Here is a 17,081-nt window from a genome sequence, read left to right on the forward strand (position 1 = left end):
TAGTAAGTGCTCAATAAATATTTGTTGGATGAAACGAATAAATAAGACTGAAGACACACACAGGTAGGGATCAGGCTGTTGTTACCTTGAAGCCCTTGCTCCCGAGTCTGGTGGTAGGTGTGTTGGCAGCTCTTGGCGGTGAGGGGCACTGGAGGCTGGCAGCAGGACACCTCTGCCCAGAATTCCTTCAATGCTTTGCCCTCTAAGGTTCCTAGTTGACAACTTCAGGGACGGGGGTGCTACGCTCTGAAATTTGTCTCAAGAATCAAATCTCGGGGCCCCTGAGTGGCTCAGTCGGTTAACCACCTGACTCTTGATCTCAGCTCAGGTCATGATCTCACAGTTTATGAGATGGAGTCCTTCGTCCGGCTCTGAACTGACAGCGTGGAGCCTGCTTGGGATTCTCTCTCTCCCTCTTTCTCTCTGCCCTTCCCCACCTCTTTCTCTCTCAAAATAAATACATAAACTTAAAAAAAAAAAAAGAAAGAAAAAGAAAAATCTCTGTACGTTTGGTCCTCAATTCTGTGCAGAGGGTAGTGTCCCCTTCTGGTCCCTAAGACCCTGGCCATCAGCAGCATCATAGAGTGACCCCAGTCACCTCTGAGTGCTGGTCAACAGCTCAGAGGCCAACGAATCTGCTTCTGGCGGATGCTGGAGGTCCAGCCGGTGAGATGGTTAGGGTACCGGAGAGCAGCTGAGGGTGGCCTGGGGGACAGGCATGCTGTGGTCTGAGCCTTCCACCTCCGAGCTCTGTGAAGTCACCCCTAGCCCCTGCCACATGGCCCAGCCACCCATATCTGGGGTTAGGGACTAGGCCAGGCTCATTCACTTTTCCCGAGGGAGGCAGCCCGTTTGTCTTTGCAGGCACCTGGATCCTCCCAGGAGGCAAGCTCCTGGGAGCACAGGAGCACAGCCCCCAGTGACGTGGGAAGGAAGCCCCCTCCCCGATGGCTTTGCCTGAGCTCGCCCCCGCGCCCCCACCAGCTCCCCCAGGCTCCGGGGGCTCCGCAGGCAGTCGGATGCGGGAGCTGCTGCTCGGGACTGAAGAGGTTAACGTGCATCTGCCTCCGAATGTTAATGTGTCTAGGTGATGTCAGTGGGAGCCGGGGAAGGAGGGAGTGGGGAGAGAAGCGGGGCTAGGAGGCGGCAGAAGCTGCCAGACCGCCAGCGCCAGCAAGACCCCCTTCCGGACTGCGGGGCTCGTGCTCTGGGACGGGCGGGCGGCGCTGCCGCAGCCTGCGTGGGTGGACGGGCAGCGGCGGGCAGCGACGGGCAGCGGCAGGATGGACCTAGAAGCCTCGCTGCTGCCCACCGGCCCTAATGCCAGCAACACCTCGGACGGCCCCGATAACCTCACCTTGGCCGGTGAGTAGTGTTGGAGGGGAGTCCTCCCTCCTCTGCGCTGGGGGTGGGGAGTGGGAAGGTTTCACCTCTGCGCTCAGGAACTGCTCAGGAAACTTTATTACAGTTCTAGAGGATCAGACCTGCAGTCTGCTTTGCCCGGAGGGGAAGGGGAGAAGGGGGCGGGGCAGGCAGCGGCAGAAGGGGGCCGGGGAGGAGGAGAATGAGAAGAGCGAAAAGGCACATTGGGAAGTGGCAGGGGATGGGGGCCAGCCCTGAGGGAGACAGGAGGAGATTCACCCGTGAGTTCCAAATGCTTTGCAGATAAAAATTCCAGGCTGGAAAAGCAAGCAAGAGAAGACAGAGGACAGTATGTGAGGAGACAGCCGGGTAGGCTCACTCATTTGCCGGTCCCCCTGTGTTTTTACTGAAACTGTGGTAGTGGGATCTGAAACATCCTTACTGACCCCTGGGAAAGGCCATGGGAAGGGATAACTCACAGAGCCACGAGAGGATTAACTTCCTGAATGAAGCTTCCTGACATTTCTAGAGCTGAGATGCCCTGAAATTCTAGCTCCGAGGAAGGAAAAAAGAGGAAAGGCTTGGTGGAGAAAAATCTCAAGCGGCTTAGGCTGCAACACACAGCTTTGGTCTCTGCTCACTTGGGAAGCCCAGGCTCAGAAGATACAGACCAAGGAAGTCCCTGATAGGAACCCAAGAGAAGAGAGGGCTGTGGGCCTGATGTGCAAAAACCTCTCTCCACAGGACAGTAGCCCACAGATATGCCTAGGAATCAGTGCACAGCTTCCAACCAGTGATTTCTAAAATGAGATGATCAGGGCTGCAAATAGGAAAACACATGCATGCGCCCATGCATACTCTTGTTCACCCGCATGCGCGCGCGCGCGCACACACACACACACACACACACACACTTTCATGTCCTTCTGGCTATTTTGATGAGGTTTCCTGGTAAAGCCTAGGGGCCCACAGAATAATTCTCTGCAGACAGCTGTGGTTCTTGAATCTGTGCCTTCTGAGACAATGCAGGAAGCAAAGGACCCGGTCCTTCAACTAACAGGTGGTGAGGGAGAATCTGGTAGGATTAGCCAGGGAACCGGTGGCGGAGGGCAAGGGGACAGGATTAGCAACAGTGTGGGGAGGGAGAACAGTCGGAAAGGATTCCAGATGAATGGCGAGCCCTGAGTGAAACGGAAAGAAGATAAAGACGTAAGCAAGCACATGATTGCTGGAGGCTAAGCACCCAGTAGGACATTAGCCCTTAGAGAGGAGTCCATGATAAATGGTCACAGCTCGCTCCTTTTGTCCCCAGGGTCACCTCCTCGCAGAGGGAGTGTCTCCTACATCAACATCATCATGCCTTCAGTGTTTGGCACCATCTGCCTCCTGGGCATCATCGGGAACTCCACAGTCATCTTCGCGGTGGTGAAGAAGTCCAAACTGCACTGGTGCAGCAACGTGCCCGACATCTTCATCATCAACCTCTCGGTGGTGGACCTCCTCTTTCTCCTGGGCATGCCCTTCATGATCCACCAGCTCATGGGCAATGGAGTCTGGCACTTTGGAGAGACCATGTGCACACTCATCACGGCCATGGACGCCAACAGTCAGTTCACCAGCACCTACATCCTGACCGCCATGGCCATTGATCGCTACCTGGCCACCGTCCACCCTATCTCCTCCACCAAGTTCCGGAAGCCTTCTGTGGCCACCCTGGTGATCTGCCTCCTGTGGGCCCTCTCCTTCATCAGCATCACCCCCGTGTGGCTCTACGCTAGGCTTATCCCCTTCCCAGGGGGCACGGTGGGCTGTGGCATCCGCCTGCCCAACCCAGACACTGACCTGTACTGGTTCACCCTGTACCAGTTCTTCCTGGCCTTCGCCCTGCCCTTTGTGGTCATCACAGCTGCGTATGTGAGGATCCTGCAGCGCATGATGTCCTCCGTAGCTCCCGCCTCTCAGCGCAGCATCCGGCTGCGGACAAAGAGGGTGACTCGTACAGCCATCGCCATCTGCCTGGTCTTCTTTGTGTGCTGGGCCCCCTACTATGTGCTGCAGCTGACCCAGTTGTACATCAGCCGCCCGACACTCACCTTTGTGTACCTGTACAACGCAGCCATCAGCTTGGGCTATGCCAACAGCTGCCTCAATCCCTTTGTGTACATCGTGCTCTGTGAGACATTCCGCAAACGCTTGGTCCTGTCGGTGAAGCCTGCTGCCCAGGGGCGGCTTCGAGCCGTCAGCAATGTCCACACAGCTGATGAGGAGAGGACGGAAAGCAAGGGCAACTGACGCTTCCCCTACAACCCTGGGCACCTCCAAGTCGGGACGGCACGGTGGGCCATGATGGGGAGAGACGCTGAGAAGAACCCAAGACCCCTCTGGGAGAATGCGGGGAGGCTGGGGGGTGAGGGGTTGTTGCAACTAAAAACATTCCACGGGGTCCACAAATTGCCGGGGAGGCTGGCAGCCAGATTTTGGGGGCTTCAAGCATCAGACATCCCCTTGGGAGAGGAGGAAGAGACCTTTGGGTTGCACAGAAACTGAACAAGAAGAAACTTTTCATTCAAATGTTCAGTTGAGCCCTATATCTCTTGGCTCCCCAGTGTCTTTTTCTCAACTGCTGATTTATTTAGAACCTGGGAAGGCCAGGGTGTGAGCAGCGGGGCCCTGGGGAGGTTGGAAAGTGGTGTGGCCTCAACGCTCCTTCCCATCCCTCCCTGGTGCGATGGAGGGCAGCCCTTCTCCCAAGCTGGCGGGTGATGAAACGAAGCATGCCATCTCTCTGCGTTCCAGCATCCTGTGTCGATTTGCCTGTATCTCTAGGGGATGCATGTTTATTTTGGGGCGGGGCGGGGTGGGGTGGGGTGGGGCTCTGAGCCCACAGGAGTAGGAGAGCCAGTTATTGAGAATGACAAGGCTACCTTAGGTGGGTATGGGCAGAAGTCTTTAAAATTAAGAAAAATGGGGAAGAGCAAGGGGGCTTTTGCAGCTGTGGGGACGTTGTTGTCATGAGGCACATTTGTTAATCACCTGGTCTGGAGTGGGTGCCCATCAGAGTCCTGCATGTGCAAGGGTCATTCTGATGCCTGGTGTGTTGGCATAATCTTTTTGCTCCAGCCCTTCCTCTCCAAAATAAAAAACGAATAAAGGAAAATCTCCACCCACATCTCTTTGGATGTTCCTGTATAATTGCTTGGGTTTGGGGGTGGGGGTGGGTGGCAGCAAAGGAAAAGAGGGGTCACTTGGCTGCGGCATCTAGACCTTGCTCAGGCTGCATTTTAGAAAGCAGGAAGCAGGGGATCTAAACCCACAGGGAGGATTCAGCCACACAAACGGAATTGCTGTGAATTCATTAGATTGCTGCTCAGCTTGGGCTCAGGACTCATCTTCCTGTCTTCTGCTCAGTTGTCATCGGTCCTGGCCCCGGGGCCCCAAGTCCCACCCGCCACCTCCCCCGCTGAGTCACCAGTCTCAAGGCTGGCTTCTGGGGCAGCCTCAGCCTGCCTCCTGCTGCTGCCAAGATGTGGTGTTGAGCAGGAAGATTACAGACGGGCCGCTGGGCGGCAGCCAAGCCTGCTGCTTCTCAGCTTCTTCTCTGAGAGGAGCTGGGAACCAGGAGTCCGGGGCAAACTGCTGGGCAGATGTGGATGAGATGGTGGCAACACATTGCGAGCGAGCTCCCAGCTTGTCCAGACGCATCTTTAAAGCGGGTGCCGCGGCACAGCCTCTTCTTGCTGGGTGTTTTTCACTGCACAGTTGCAGCAGGTATAGGCTGCCTAGCAAACTTCGGGTCCTGGGCAGCTCTTTTTGTCATCGCCATTAGCCGTAGTGTCTTCGGGCTTGCGTTCCACTCCACCTGGGTACCAGGGGGAGCTGAGAAGCTGACAGTTGTCCTTACTTGCTGACAGTGGGGGCTCTAGCTGCCACAGGTAAACTCCCAAGGTATTTCAGATTCACATCCAACAAAAGAAAAAAGATTCTTAGGGGAGCCTTGAGGCAGCTCCTACCCACCAATTCCAGAAAAGGAGGTTTTCCTGCATCTGGTTTGCCTGTGAAAGGCTTCCTGGGGGTCTATCCCTCCCGCCCCCTCCAAAAAGGAATCTGGGAGGAGAAATAGGTGAGGTGGCCTCTCCCAGGAAATGCAAGTGACCCAGTCTACAGCTCACTGAGGTAGGCGGGCTGAGGAAGGCCCAGCAAGCCCTGGAGAGGGGACACCCCTTCCTTCAGCTCTCAACCCCTACTGAAAACTGATATTGAAGCAAAGTAGGTTGAAACAGAAAGTGAGTGGGTGGAAATGTAAACAGAAGGGAAGGGAGAGGATGGGGGAGAGTTGGAGAAGAGTTGGAGGAACATGGGCACACAGAGAGGAGGGGGGCAGGGAGATTATAATGGGGGAACCTTCGCCAACACATCCTTCCCCAGCCCAAACCTGCAGGTGACACCGGGTACGAACAAGCGTGTGCAGGAAGAGGGGGTGTTGGCACTGGCAGGACCCTCTTCGTGACATGGTTAGTGGGGAAGGTGGGCTGAGAGTAGGGCTTGTGGCTGGTCTGAGGAATGAGTGGGATTTTCCTTTCCTCCTCATTCAAGCTGGGGCTACGAACAGCCCAAACTTCAGGGAACTGTGGGGGCCACGGTGAGGTACAGAGAGAGTACCGGAAGTGGGTGAAGAAGACAAAACTGATCTCTTTGCTCTTTTTCCCCTTTCCATACCTAACAAATACCATCTCTCTCATCGGGCCCCGTCACGCCATCTCCCCAAACCAGGTGAGTGCCCTCTACACTGCCCCCTCCTCTACTCCCCAGAAGATATTTCCTCTCCAACTGTGAGGATTAAGTCCCTAAAATCCCCTGTGGTGGAAGGATTCTGCAGCAGGGGGACTTAGGATCTCACAGATGACGCAAGCCAAAATTGCAAGTGACTAAGTGACTGCAGGGAAACCCTTCTGCATATTCATATTCACTAAGAAATACTGACATGAACACCAAATAAAGGGACTAGCAATGATATTTTTATTTCCTGTATTACCAGTTTTATTTGATTTTTAATTTTTTTAATAAATTTTTTTAAAGTTTATTTACTTATTTTGAGAGAGACAGAGACAGTGCAAGTGGGGGAGGGGCGGAGAGGAGAGGGGAGGGGAGGAGAGAATCCCAAGCAGGCTCCATGCTGCCGGCGCAGAGCCTGACGTGGGACTAGAACCCACAAAACTGTGAGATCGTGACCTGAACCGACACCGAGAGTTGGACGATCAATTGACTGAGCCACCCCGGCATCCCCTTTTTAAAAATGTTTTTTTAATTAATTAATTAATTAATTAATTAGAGAGAGAGTGAGCAAGCAGGAGAGGGGCAGAGAGAGAGGGAGGGAGAGAATCCCAAGCAAGCTCTGCACTGTCAGCACAGAGCCCAAAGCGGGGCTCAAACTCCCTAACCGTGAGATCGTGACCTGAGCGGAAACCAAGAACTAAACACTTAACCAACTGAGCCATCAGGCGCCCCATTTATTTATTTTAATGTTTATTTATTTATTTTGAGAGAGAGAGAGAGAGCGCGCATGCAAGTGATTAGGGCAGAGGCAGAGAGAGATGGAGGGGGAGGATCCCAAGGAGTCTCCTTACTGACAGTGCAGAAGCCCAATGTGGGGCTTGATCCCAACACCTGGAGATCATGACCTGAGCTGAAATCAAGAGTCGGATGCTTAACCGACTGAGTCACCCAGGTGCCCCTCATCTTGACTGCTTTTGCATGTACAGTTCAGTTGTTATGTATATTTTACCACAATAAGAAACAAAATAGGGGTGCCTGCATGGCTCAGTTGTTAAGTGTCCAACTCTTGATTTCAGCTCAGGTCATGATGTCACAGTCATGAGATCGAGCCCCGCGTTTAGCTCTGCACTGGGCATGGAGCCTGCTTAAGATTCTCTCTCCACCTCCCTCTGCCCCTATCCCCTGCTCATTCTCTCTCTCTCTCTCTCTCTAAAAAAAAAAAAAAAAAAAAAAAAAAGGTCAAGATGGTATGTTTTAATTATGTGTATTTTAACACAAAAAATATGTAATACGTACATATTTTCTGTATATATTAACCACATTCAAGTGTAAAATTCAGTGACATTAAATAATTCACATTATTGTGCAACTATCACCACTACTCATCTCCAAAATTTTTTGGTCTTCCCATACTGAAACTCTATACCCATCAAACACCAACTCCCCATTCTCCTTCCCCACAGCTCCTGGCAACCACCATTCTATTTTCTGTCTATGATTTTGAGTACTCTATGTACTTCATATATGTAGAATTATACAATGTTTGTCCTTTTGTGTCTGGCTTATTTCAGTTACTATAATGCCTTGAAGGTTCATCCAGTTTATAGCATGTATCAAAATAGTTCCTTTTCAAAGTTGAATAACATTTCATTGTATATATTTACCACCTTTCATTTATCCATTCATCTGTCAATGGGCATTTAGCCTGTTTCTACCTTTTGGCTATTGTGAATAATGCTGCTATGAACATGGGTGTACAAACATCTGTTTGAGATCCTGCTTTCAATTTTTTTGTGTGTTTATAGCCAAAAGTGAAATTGCTGAATCATATGGCAATTCTATGTTTAACTTTTTGAGGAACTGCCATACTTTTTCCACAGTGGCTATGCCGTTTTACATTCCTTCTGGCAATGCTCAAGGGTTCCAATTTCTCTACATCCTTGCCAACAATAGTTCTTTCTTTCTTTCTTTCTTTCTTTCTTTCTTTCTTTCTTTCTTTCTCCCTCTTCTCTCTCTTAACTAATAGCTATCCTAATGAGTATAAAGTGGTCTTACTGTGGTTTTGAATTGCACCTCCCTATTGATAAATGATGTTGAACGTCTTTTCATGTGCTTATTGACTATTTGTATATCTTTTTTGGAGAAATGTCTGTTCAAGCCCTTTGCCCATTTTTAAAATTGGGTTCTTTTTTATTGTTAGCAATAATATTATACTCAACCTCAATAAGGCAGGTTCTTAATGCCTTATTACTAAGAAAAAAACCATTATTTTAGCTAGGCTATTTCTCCTTGCTATTCAATGAGTTTACTTGTCTCTGCCCGCCTGCCTCCCTCCTCCCCGGCCTTGAACATTCGGATGCAAAACCACAAAGCCTCCAAAACCTCCTCCTCCCTCCTGGCTTATGACGTGCAAGAGTCAAACTGACCCAGTAGCTTCAGGTGAAGAGGTCAGAGAAAGCAAGGCAGCATCCCATCTTGGAAGAGGTTTGGCGAGGCCAGGCTAAACGTAATTTTACAATTAGTGATGACTTACTAATTATACCTAAATTTTGAGATTGTGGAAATGGGGGTGGTGGTCATGGCGATGGGGAAGGGGAGGGAATTCCTCTTTGAGGCGGGATTCCTGTTGAACAGCGATGGGCAACCTACTGTGAGTACCCCAGCCTCATGTCTAACTCTCAAAGGATAACCAAGGGAAGAACCTTCTAGAAGGTCAGGGGTGGAATAAAGAAGCCATTCACTTACTTATCTGCTAAGCTATCTCCTCCATTAGTGATGGGTAGTGGTGGTCTCAGGTGACACAGAAAGGCAACATCCTTTATTAAAAGAAAAAGAAAAAGAGTAGCTTCTGTTTCTTTTTAAGGTCATTCTTCTGCCAAGTGCTATGCTAAATACTATATTTACTTAATAACTCATTTAATCCCCCCACAAGCCTTTTGTGGGAGGGAGAACTTTATGCCCATTTTAGAGACGGGTCAGTTGTGACTTAGGCTAAATGACTTGCCCAAGGTCACAGAGTTAGTGGCAGTGCCAAGATTCAAATTCAAATATGCTTGATTCTGAAGTCCACATACTGTATTATCTCTTCTCAAATCACATGCTTTTCCTCAAATTGGCCCGAGTCTCATCTCCACCGACCTCCAATAACTGCACCCTGGGTCTCACATCTCTCTGCCTTGTACACCCCTGAGCTGAAGAACCCCTTCTCCTCTCCCAGGTGCAATTCTTGCTTGCCCTCTGAGATGAACTGCATCCCCCGAAAGGAGACACACTGAAGTGTTACCTCCCAATACCTCAGAATGTGACCTTATTTGGAAATAGGGTCTTACGGATTTACCCAAATCCAGATGAGGGTCCTAATCCAATCAGCGTGGGTCCTAATCCAATATGATTGGTGTCCTTATGAAAAAAGGGAATTTGGACATGAACAGACACACACTCAGGGAAGATCATGTGAAGACATGGGGAGAATGCCATGGAAGATGGCTGTTTACAGTGATCCATCTAGAAGCCAAGGAATGCCTGAGGCAACTAGCAGCTGGGAGAGAGTCCTGTGACAGACCCTTCTCTAGCATCTTCAGAGAGACCACCTCTCTGGTCCTGCCCACCCCCTGACTTCACATTTCACAAATTCTGTTGTTTTAAGCCACCCACTTTGTGGTACTTTGTTATGTATAGCAGCATCAGGAAACTAATGTACCCCCCACGTCTCATCTCTGATGTGTTCTCATCTGGAAGGACAAGGGCCTCCCCTCCTGAGGTTTAATTGCTTTCCCTTCTGGATTCCCAGAGCTCTGCATAAGCACCCCACTCCCCCTCAGTTACCACCTTGCTGAAGGGCTCTTTAGTGCATTTGCCTCCTCCAGTGAGTGAGCTGCCCAGGCGGGGATTATTCACTTTTGCTTCTCAGCCTCTCTCACAGGACCCCCCAGCACAAAAGCTCAAGCACATACATCATCCACATGAAACATCATGGAATCATGCGGTTGGGAGGCCGGCACTGGTCTTCTAGTCCAGCCCATCATAAACAGACTTGTCCAGGAGGCTCCAGAGAAGGCCCAAAGGCTGTAGACTGACTCACAAATTGGCCAAAGCAAACCAGGTTTTCATCCCCCTGCCATTTCTACTTCTATGGCCCCCTTTCAGGCTCTGTCTCTTCAGAAATAGTGCGCCTCCCTTTCTCCCCACAAGGGCCGTGCAGGTAAATCCCACGACTTGCTAGCACTTAGTAGGCGGTGGCCTTGACAAGTGACTTCCTCCCGTCGGCCCATTTCCTTATCTGTAAAATGGGGAGAACAACACCTGGGCGGTGGGCTGTTGGGGTGATTAAAGGAACTGTCACATATGCACCCTGAGGGATTCCCAGGTTCACCTTCACCTGAACTTAACATCTGTGTCCTGGGGCGGGGGGCGGGGGTTGTGGGCAGGCGAGTGCCTCCTCAAACATTTCTGCCAGTGGTTGTGTATCACCAGCCACCGCTGGCTCAGACCTTCCCCTGCCTGGCTCTCTGCAGGTGGCTTCACCCTGAGGCAGCCAGGGCTAGCCCAAGCCTGGGACAGCGGGACTCAGAGACTGTCAAAGCAGGGAAGGAGGGGAGGGCCCAGAATCCAAGGACTGAGGTGGCCAGCAGGTCTCAGGATTCCTGCAGTCTGTCTGTGACACCAGGTCACAGGGAGTCACTTCTGCCCCCTCCTCACGGGCTGGGACTGTTGCCCTGTTTCTGAGCCATGGACACTGGACCTGGACCCTTTCCCCGTCTCCTTCTTCCTCCTTGCTTTAAGGCCTCCAATCTCTTCTTCCCTAGCCTGCTCAAAGAAAACCCACAATCCAAGGTAAAATGCGAAATTGTTCCTGCCAAAGAAGATATACCCTTTTACTCTATTATGCAGAGCAATGTATTTAAGTCTCTGTGTCTCAACCTATCTCATTGCTGACAGGGGAAGAAGAGACACTTGGTCTTTGCAAACCCCGCCTCCTAACCGCACTAAGTGCTTCTCACCGTAAACTGTCAGTAACTTTTCTTTTTTTTCCTTTTTTAAATATTTATTTTATTTTTGGGAACTCGCAAAAAGGGGAGGAGCAGAGAGGGGGGCGCAGAGGATCCGAAGTGGCCTCTGCACTGACAGGCTTACAGCAGTGAGCCCAACGTGGGGCTCAAACTCAAGAACTGTGAGACCAGGACCTGAGCCGAAGTCGGATGCTCAACCAACTGAGCTGCCCAGGTACCCCAGTCATTTTTCGAAGAACAGTTTTCCGTCCATGATCCTTAGAGCAGAAGTCTATGTTTGGCTGCCTAAGATGCTGCATCTGACCTATAGATGTGAATTTTTGGGTTTTGTTTTGTTAAGATAAAAAAGTTTGTGAGTTAGTTGCCAACTTTTAAATTCCTAGATTTACTTAAAAATCTGAATGACCTAGCCTCTCTTAAAATATCAGAAGGTCTGGTGATAGGGCCCGCCTTCTCCCAGGCCAACAATCTGCTGGATTCGAGAGAGACCATCCCCTTTCACAGGCATGCACGCTACAGTTTGCCACAGTCCCCACTCTTCCTTATTGTTTCCTTGACTCTGCTAGTTTCATTTATATAAGTCACTTGCCTGTACCCTCTAGACATTTGATTTCATAGGCTAGCCCTGGGCCCAGCTCAAATAGGGTATTGTGAACCATACCAATGATTTTATTTTTATTTTTATTTATTTTGTTTGTTTGTTTATAGCTCCATGCCCAAGGTGGGGTTTGAACTCGCAACCCCAAGATGAAGAGTCGCCTGCTCCACCAACTGAGTCAGCCAGGTGCCCAGTGATTCTGGATTTTATACCAAATCTAAGAGAAACCATCAAAAGGCTTTAAGTATGTGAATGATATGCTTAAGTTTGTATCTGAAAGTCATCATCCTGCGTTCTGTGTAGAGAGTGGATTAGGAGCGGGTAGAGAATAAAAGCAAAGGGCCAGTCTACAGTAGTAACTCTGGCAAGCAGCGGCCTGCATTGGGTGGTGGCTGTGGAGACGGAGAGAGATGGACACATGCGAGACACATTTGTGAAGAAGAAGCCATGGGGCCTGGGATGAGCTGGATGTGGAGGGTGGAGAATGAGTTAATGGAATGTATAACTGGGGGGGATAGGGCTTCCGTTTATGGAAACGGGGGACCCGAAAGGGGTGCAAATTTATGGGAGGACATCCTAAGTCCCGTATGGGGTTTGTTCATATGTGAGACGCTCAAGTATCCCATTGATTTCAGAAGAGCCAGGCTGGGAATACAAAGTCAAGGGCCACTGGCCCACAGATGGATGAGATGGCCTAAGGGGAGAGTAAGTGCAGAGTCAGATAAGAAGAGGCTTAGGCCTCGGGGCGCCTGAGTAGCTCAGTCAGTTGAGCGTCAGACTTTTGCTCAGGTCATGATCTCACAGTTCTTGGTTGGAAACCAAGAGCACATCAGGCTCTGTGCTGACAGCTCGGAGCCTGGAGCCTGCTTCAGATTCTGTGTCTCCCTCTCTCTCTGCCCCTCCCCTGCTCACGCTCTCTCAAAAATAAACAAACATTAAAAAAAAAAAAAAAGGAAGAGGCTTGGCCTGAGTCCTGGGAAATTCCCATGCAGAGGCTGAACTGAGGAGGAGCAGACAGGCCAGTGAACAAATCTGTAAAGGAAGAGTCACAGGGGTAGTAGGAACACCGAGCAAGTGTGGCATCATCGAAGCAAGAACAGAGTAGTTTAAGGAGGAGGAGTCAGCTGGAGCAAAGCTGCCTAGGAGGTCAGGTCAATGAGGCATGAAAGGGTCCATTGGATTTAAGATCACTGTGGTCACTGAAGACCACAGCTCACTGGGGCTGGGGAGTGATGGCTTCCTTTCAGAGGAAGCAAATGCTCCCTAGTTTGTCACAGCCCCACCACTCCTTGCCATCTAACACTTGGCCCAGAGTCACATTTATTTTGTCCGGTTCCTGGAAGCGTCTATTACATCTCACCCTTGCCCTGGAGCAGCAAGTCCTATTTTGCAGTATAATTTTAAAACAGTGATTTTTCTTTCTCCTAACATAAAAAGCACTTAACATTAGGCCTAGCACTTCATAAATGTTAGTGGTTAATTATCTCACTTTTTCCTGTCCTGTTCTCCATAAACCTCCACGGGATGCTCCAGACTCTTTTCTTCTCTGGTTGATTGCAAATAACTTAAAAGCTCTGCCCCAGGGGCGCCTGGGTGGCTCAGTTGGTTAAGCATCTGACTTCAGCTCAGGTCAAGATCTCGTGGTCTGTGAGTTCAAGTCCTGTGTTGGGCTCTGTGCTGACAGCTCGGAAGCTGAAGCCTGCTTCAGATTCTGTGTCTCCCTCTCTCTCTGCCCCTCCCCAACCTGCACTCTGTCTCTCACTCTCTCTCTCTCGCTCTCTCTTTCAAAAATAAACATTAAAAAACAAAACAAAAAACCCTCTGCTCCTGCCCTGTGGGGTTTCCTCCATCTGATTTGACCTTTCATCCCCCTGTGCCTACTTGAATCCTACCCACCCTTCTGTTCCAGCTCAGTTTCCTGCTTCTCTGTACAGCCTTCCCAGCCCTCACTAGTCTCCAGTGAGTGAATCATTCTCTGGACTCTGGTAAAACTTCCTAGCTATGCCACTTAAGTGGTTAATCTTGCTCTGACATGTGACTTGGATGGTTATCTACTTGAATTATTGCCTTGTCTCTCCAACTTAATTGTAAACTTGCGGTCAGGGAGGTATATTTCTATACATCCCAGCAATTTTTACACATCGTCTTGCACACAGTGGGTCCCAACATAATGGCTGATTGATAACTTAATCACACCTTCCTAGAAGTGGACACCTATTGTTTTGTCTGACAGATCCATCTTCCTTTTCTGGAAAATGTCTACTGTTCCTCTGCCTCCCCCCTCATGGTGACAAAAGAAGCATTATGTCTTTACTGGGGAACACCTGCCACCTCAACCCTCTTCCCTGCCCATTCACTCCTCTCTGAGGCCCTGACAGGAACATACAAAGATGTCTCACCAAGTTCCGGGCAGAAAGCAGCAGTCATGGCCGACACTTATCGAATGTGTGTCAGGGACGGTTTCACATGCTGTACAAACGTTTTGTTCAGGCTCATTAAACCCGTACAAGATCCCTACAAGGTAGATAATACCATTCTCCCCATTTTACAGATAAGGAGACTCAGGCAGACCTCCCATCTTTCCCATTCCTCCTGTGTGGAAGCTAGACTTCTCACGCTCTGAGCTCTCTATTTCTTCCCTCGCCACTGAAACTGCACTTTGTTCTCCTCCCGCCTCCTCCACAGCGCAGTCCAGGTGTTTCCTGCCGTCGCCCCTTTTGTTGTACCGATCTCTTTGCCTGGGAACACTCTTCCCCCCTTTTTTGCCCAAGTAACTCCTGGCGAAGGTCAGGTGGTGCCTCTTTCAGGAAGCCCTCCTTGCCTGGCCTCCTCCCTCCTACCTGGGAGAACTGCTGTCATCGCGGCACCGTGCCCTGGGTGACCCCCCAGGATCACACTCGCTACGTTGCAACTCCCTAGTCTGCTGACTTGTCTGTGCCTCCGCGACCACGTGGAGACCAGGCTCCAGCACTGGGCCTGATACAAAGTCAGCAGAGCGAAAGCAGGAACAGCAGTTCTCCCCAAATGCACGGTGGCGCGCTTGAGGCGCCTGTGCCAGCCTCGCCGGCCTCACAGAGCCGTGGAGGAGCGGCAGCCCCACAGAGCTTCAGCGCAACGAGTTGGACGCCTACCGCGTGCAGTCACGGCGGCAGAGGAAGACGGGCACTCACAAGTGCTGGCGAGGGTGTGGAGAAATCAGAACCTCAAACACTACTCGTGGGGCCGTCCCCGGGGCAGCCACTGTGGAAGGCAGCGTGGCGGTTCTTCAGAAGGTTAAGCACAGGGGCGCCTGGGCGGCTCAGTCGGTGAAGCTCCCGTCTTCAGCTCAGGTTATGATCTCACCGTCGGTCGGTTCGAGCCCCGCGTCGGGCTCCGGGCTGACCGCTCCGAGCCTGGAGCCTGCTTCGGATTCCGGGTCTCCCCGTCTCTCTGCCCCGCCCCTGCTCGCACTCTGTCTCTCTCTCCCTCTCTCAAAAATAAATAAACATTAAAAAAAGGTGGGGGGGGGGCACCTGGGCGGCTCAGTCGGTTGAGCGTCTGACCTCAGCCCAGGTCATGATCTTGTGGTTCACAAGTTTGAGCCCCGTGTCGGGCTCTGTGCTGACGGCTCAGAGCCCGGAGCCTGTTTCCGATTCTGTGTCTCCCTCTCTCTCTGCCCCTCCTCTGTTCACGTTCTGTCTCTCTCTCTCAAAATAAATAAAAACATTAAACAATTTTTTTTTTTAAAGGTTAAACACAGAGTTAGCGCATGACCCATCAATTCTGCTGCCGGATGTACACTCAAAAGAAATAAAAACATACATCCGCACAAAAACCTGTACACAAATGTTCATAGCAGCATCCTTCGTAATAGCCAAAAGGTAAAAGCAACCCAAATGTCAATTAACTGATTACTGGATGAACAAAATGTGGCAAATCCATGCAGTGGAATAATATTAGGCCACAGAAAGAATAAAAAAGAAACGACACATGCTACATCGTGGGTCAACTTGGAAACAGTCTGCTACACAAAAGAGTCCAGTCAGGAAAGACCACCTGTTGTCGGATTCCATTCATATAAAACGTCCGAGAATTGGCAAATCCATAGAGACGGAAAATAGATAGTGGTTGCCACCTTTGGGGAGAGGATGATAGAAATGTTCTAGAATTAGACAGCAGTGGCAATTGCACAAGCTTGTGAATCCACTAAAGACCACTGAATTGTACACTTTAAAAGGGTAACTCTTATGGTATGTGAATTATATCTCAATTTTAAGAAAAGTGGCAGAGTATGCAAAGCTGAGGGAGGTGGAGACTAGGGGAGGTGATGAGGAGAACAGGACAGTAATAATAATAATGGCTAATAGCTATCAAGTGCTGGGTATGGGATACGCACTAGGCTAAATATTTACCATAAATAAATTATCCTACTAAATCCTCACAGCAACTCTGTGAGGTAGGTTCTATCATTACTCCCATTTTATAGATGAGGAAATTAAAGCCCTGGAGAGGTTCAGCGGATGATCCAAGCTATAACCATAAAGCTGTACCACAGTGGAATACTGCCTCATGCATGTGACCATCCACAAGACAGAATTAAGTCCCCGAATAAAAGTAGAAGGTGATGGAGGAGGCTGAAGAAGTCTTCACATCTCACTGGGGGTTTGGGGCATTTGAAAAAGATTTTGGAGGGCAGATAGGACTGTGATAAGCAAAGGTGGAGAAGAACAAGTTTCAGAAAGGTGGAAAAAACTTGAACAAATATGTAGAGTTGAGAAAGTTTGAGTGTATTTATCTTTTAAACTTTTAAAAAAAGTTTATTTGTTTATTTATTAATGTTTATTTACTTTTGAGAGAGAGGAAGAGCACAAGCAGGGGAAAACAGAACGGGGGGGGAGGGGGGAGGGCAGAGGATCAAAAGCAAGTTCCATGCTGTCAGCACAGAGCCTGATGTGAGGCTTGAACTTGTGAACCTCGAGATCATGAACTGAACTGAAGTCAGATGCTTAACCGACTGAGCCACCCAGGCGCCCCACACAGTTTATTTATTTATTTTTGAGAGACAGAGAGAAAGAGAGAGCAAGAGAAAGAGAGAATGAACAAGGAGGAGGGAGAAAAGGAGAGAGAGAATCCCCATGCAGGCTCCACACTGTCAGCGTGGAGCCCAAAGTGGGGATCGAGCTCACCTGATGAGGGGCTCAAACTCCTGAACCATGAGAGCATGACTTGAGCTGAAGCAGGATGCTTAACTGACTGAGCCACCCAGGCACCCCAGTTTGAATGTATTTAAAGGACTCTGCCTAACATTATTGGTGACCCCCGCCCCCCAACAGCCATGCCCTCTTCGTCCTCACCAACAG

At 50.0% G+C, this 17,081-nt stretch overlaps 1 protein-coding gene across 1 annotated transcript; it reads left to right on the forward strand.

Moving 5' to 3' along the window:
- Positions 1 to 673: 673 nt before the first annotated feature.
- MCHR1 (melanin concentrating hormone receptor 1) lies at positions 674 to 4,211 on the forward strand. The gene is made up of 2 exons (XM_027070649.2): positions 674 to 1,365; positions 2,675 to 4,211. The coding sequence occupies exons 1-2, from the start codon at positions 1,284 to 1,286 to the stop codon at positions 3,652 to 3,654; spliced, it is 1,062 nt and encodes a 353-aa protein (XP_026926450.2). The 5' UTR covers positions 674 to 1,283; the 3' UTR covers positions 3,655 to 4,211.
- Positions 4,212 to 17,081: the final 12,870 nt, after the last annotated feature.

Source organism: Acinonyx jubatus, chromosome B4 (assembly GCF_027475565.1).
Source record: "Acinonyx jubatus isolate Ajub_Pintada_27869175 chromosome B4, VMU_Ajub_asm_v1.0, whole genome shotgun sequence".
NCBI classification, from domain to species: domain Eukaryota; kingdom Metazoa; phylum Chordata; class Mammalia; order Carnivora; family Felidae; genus Acinonyx; species Acinonyx jubatus.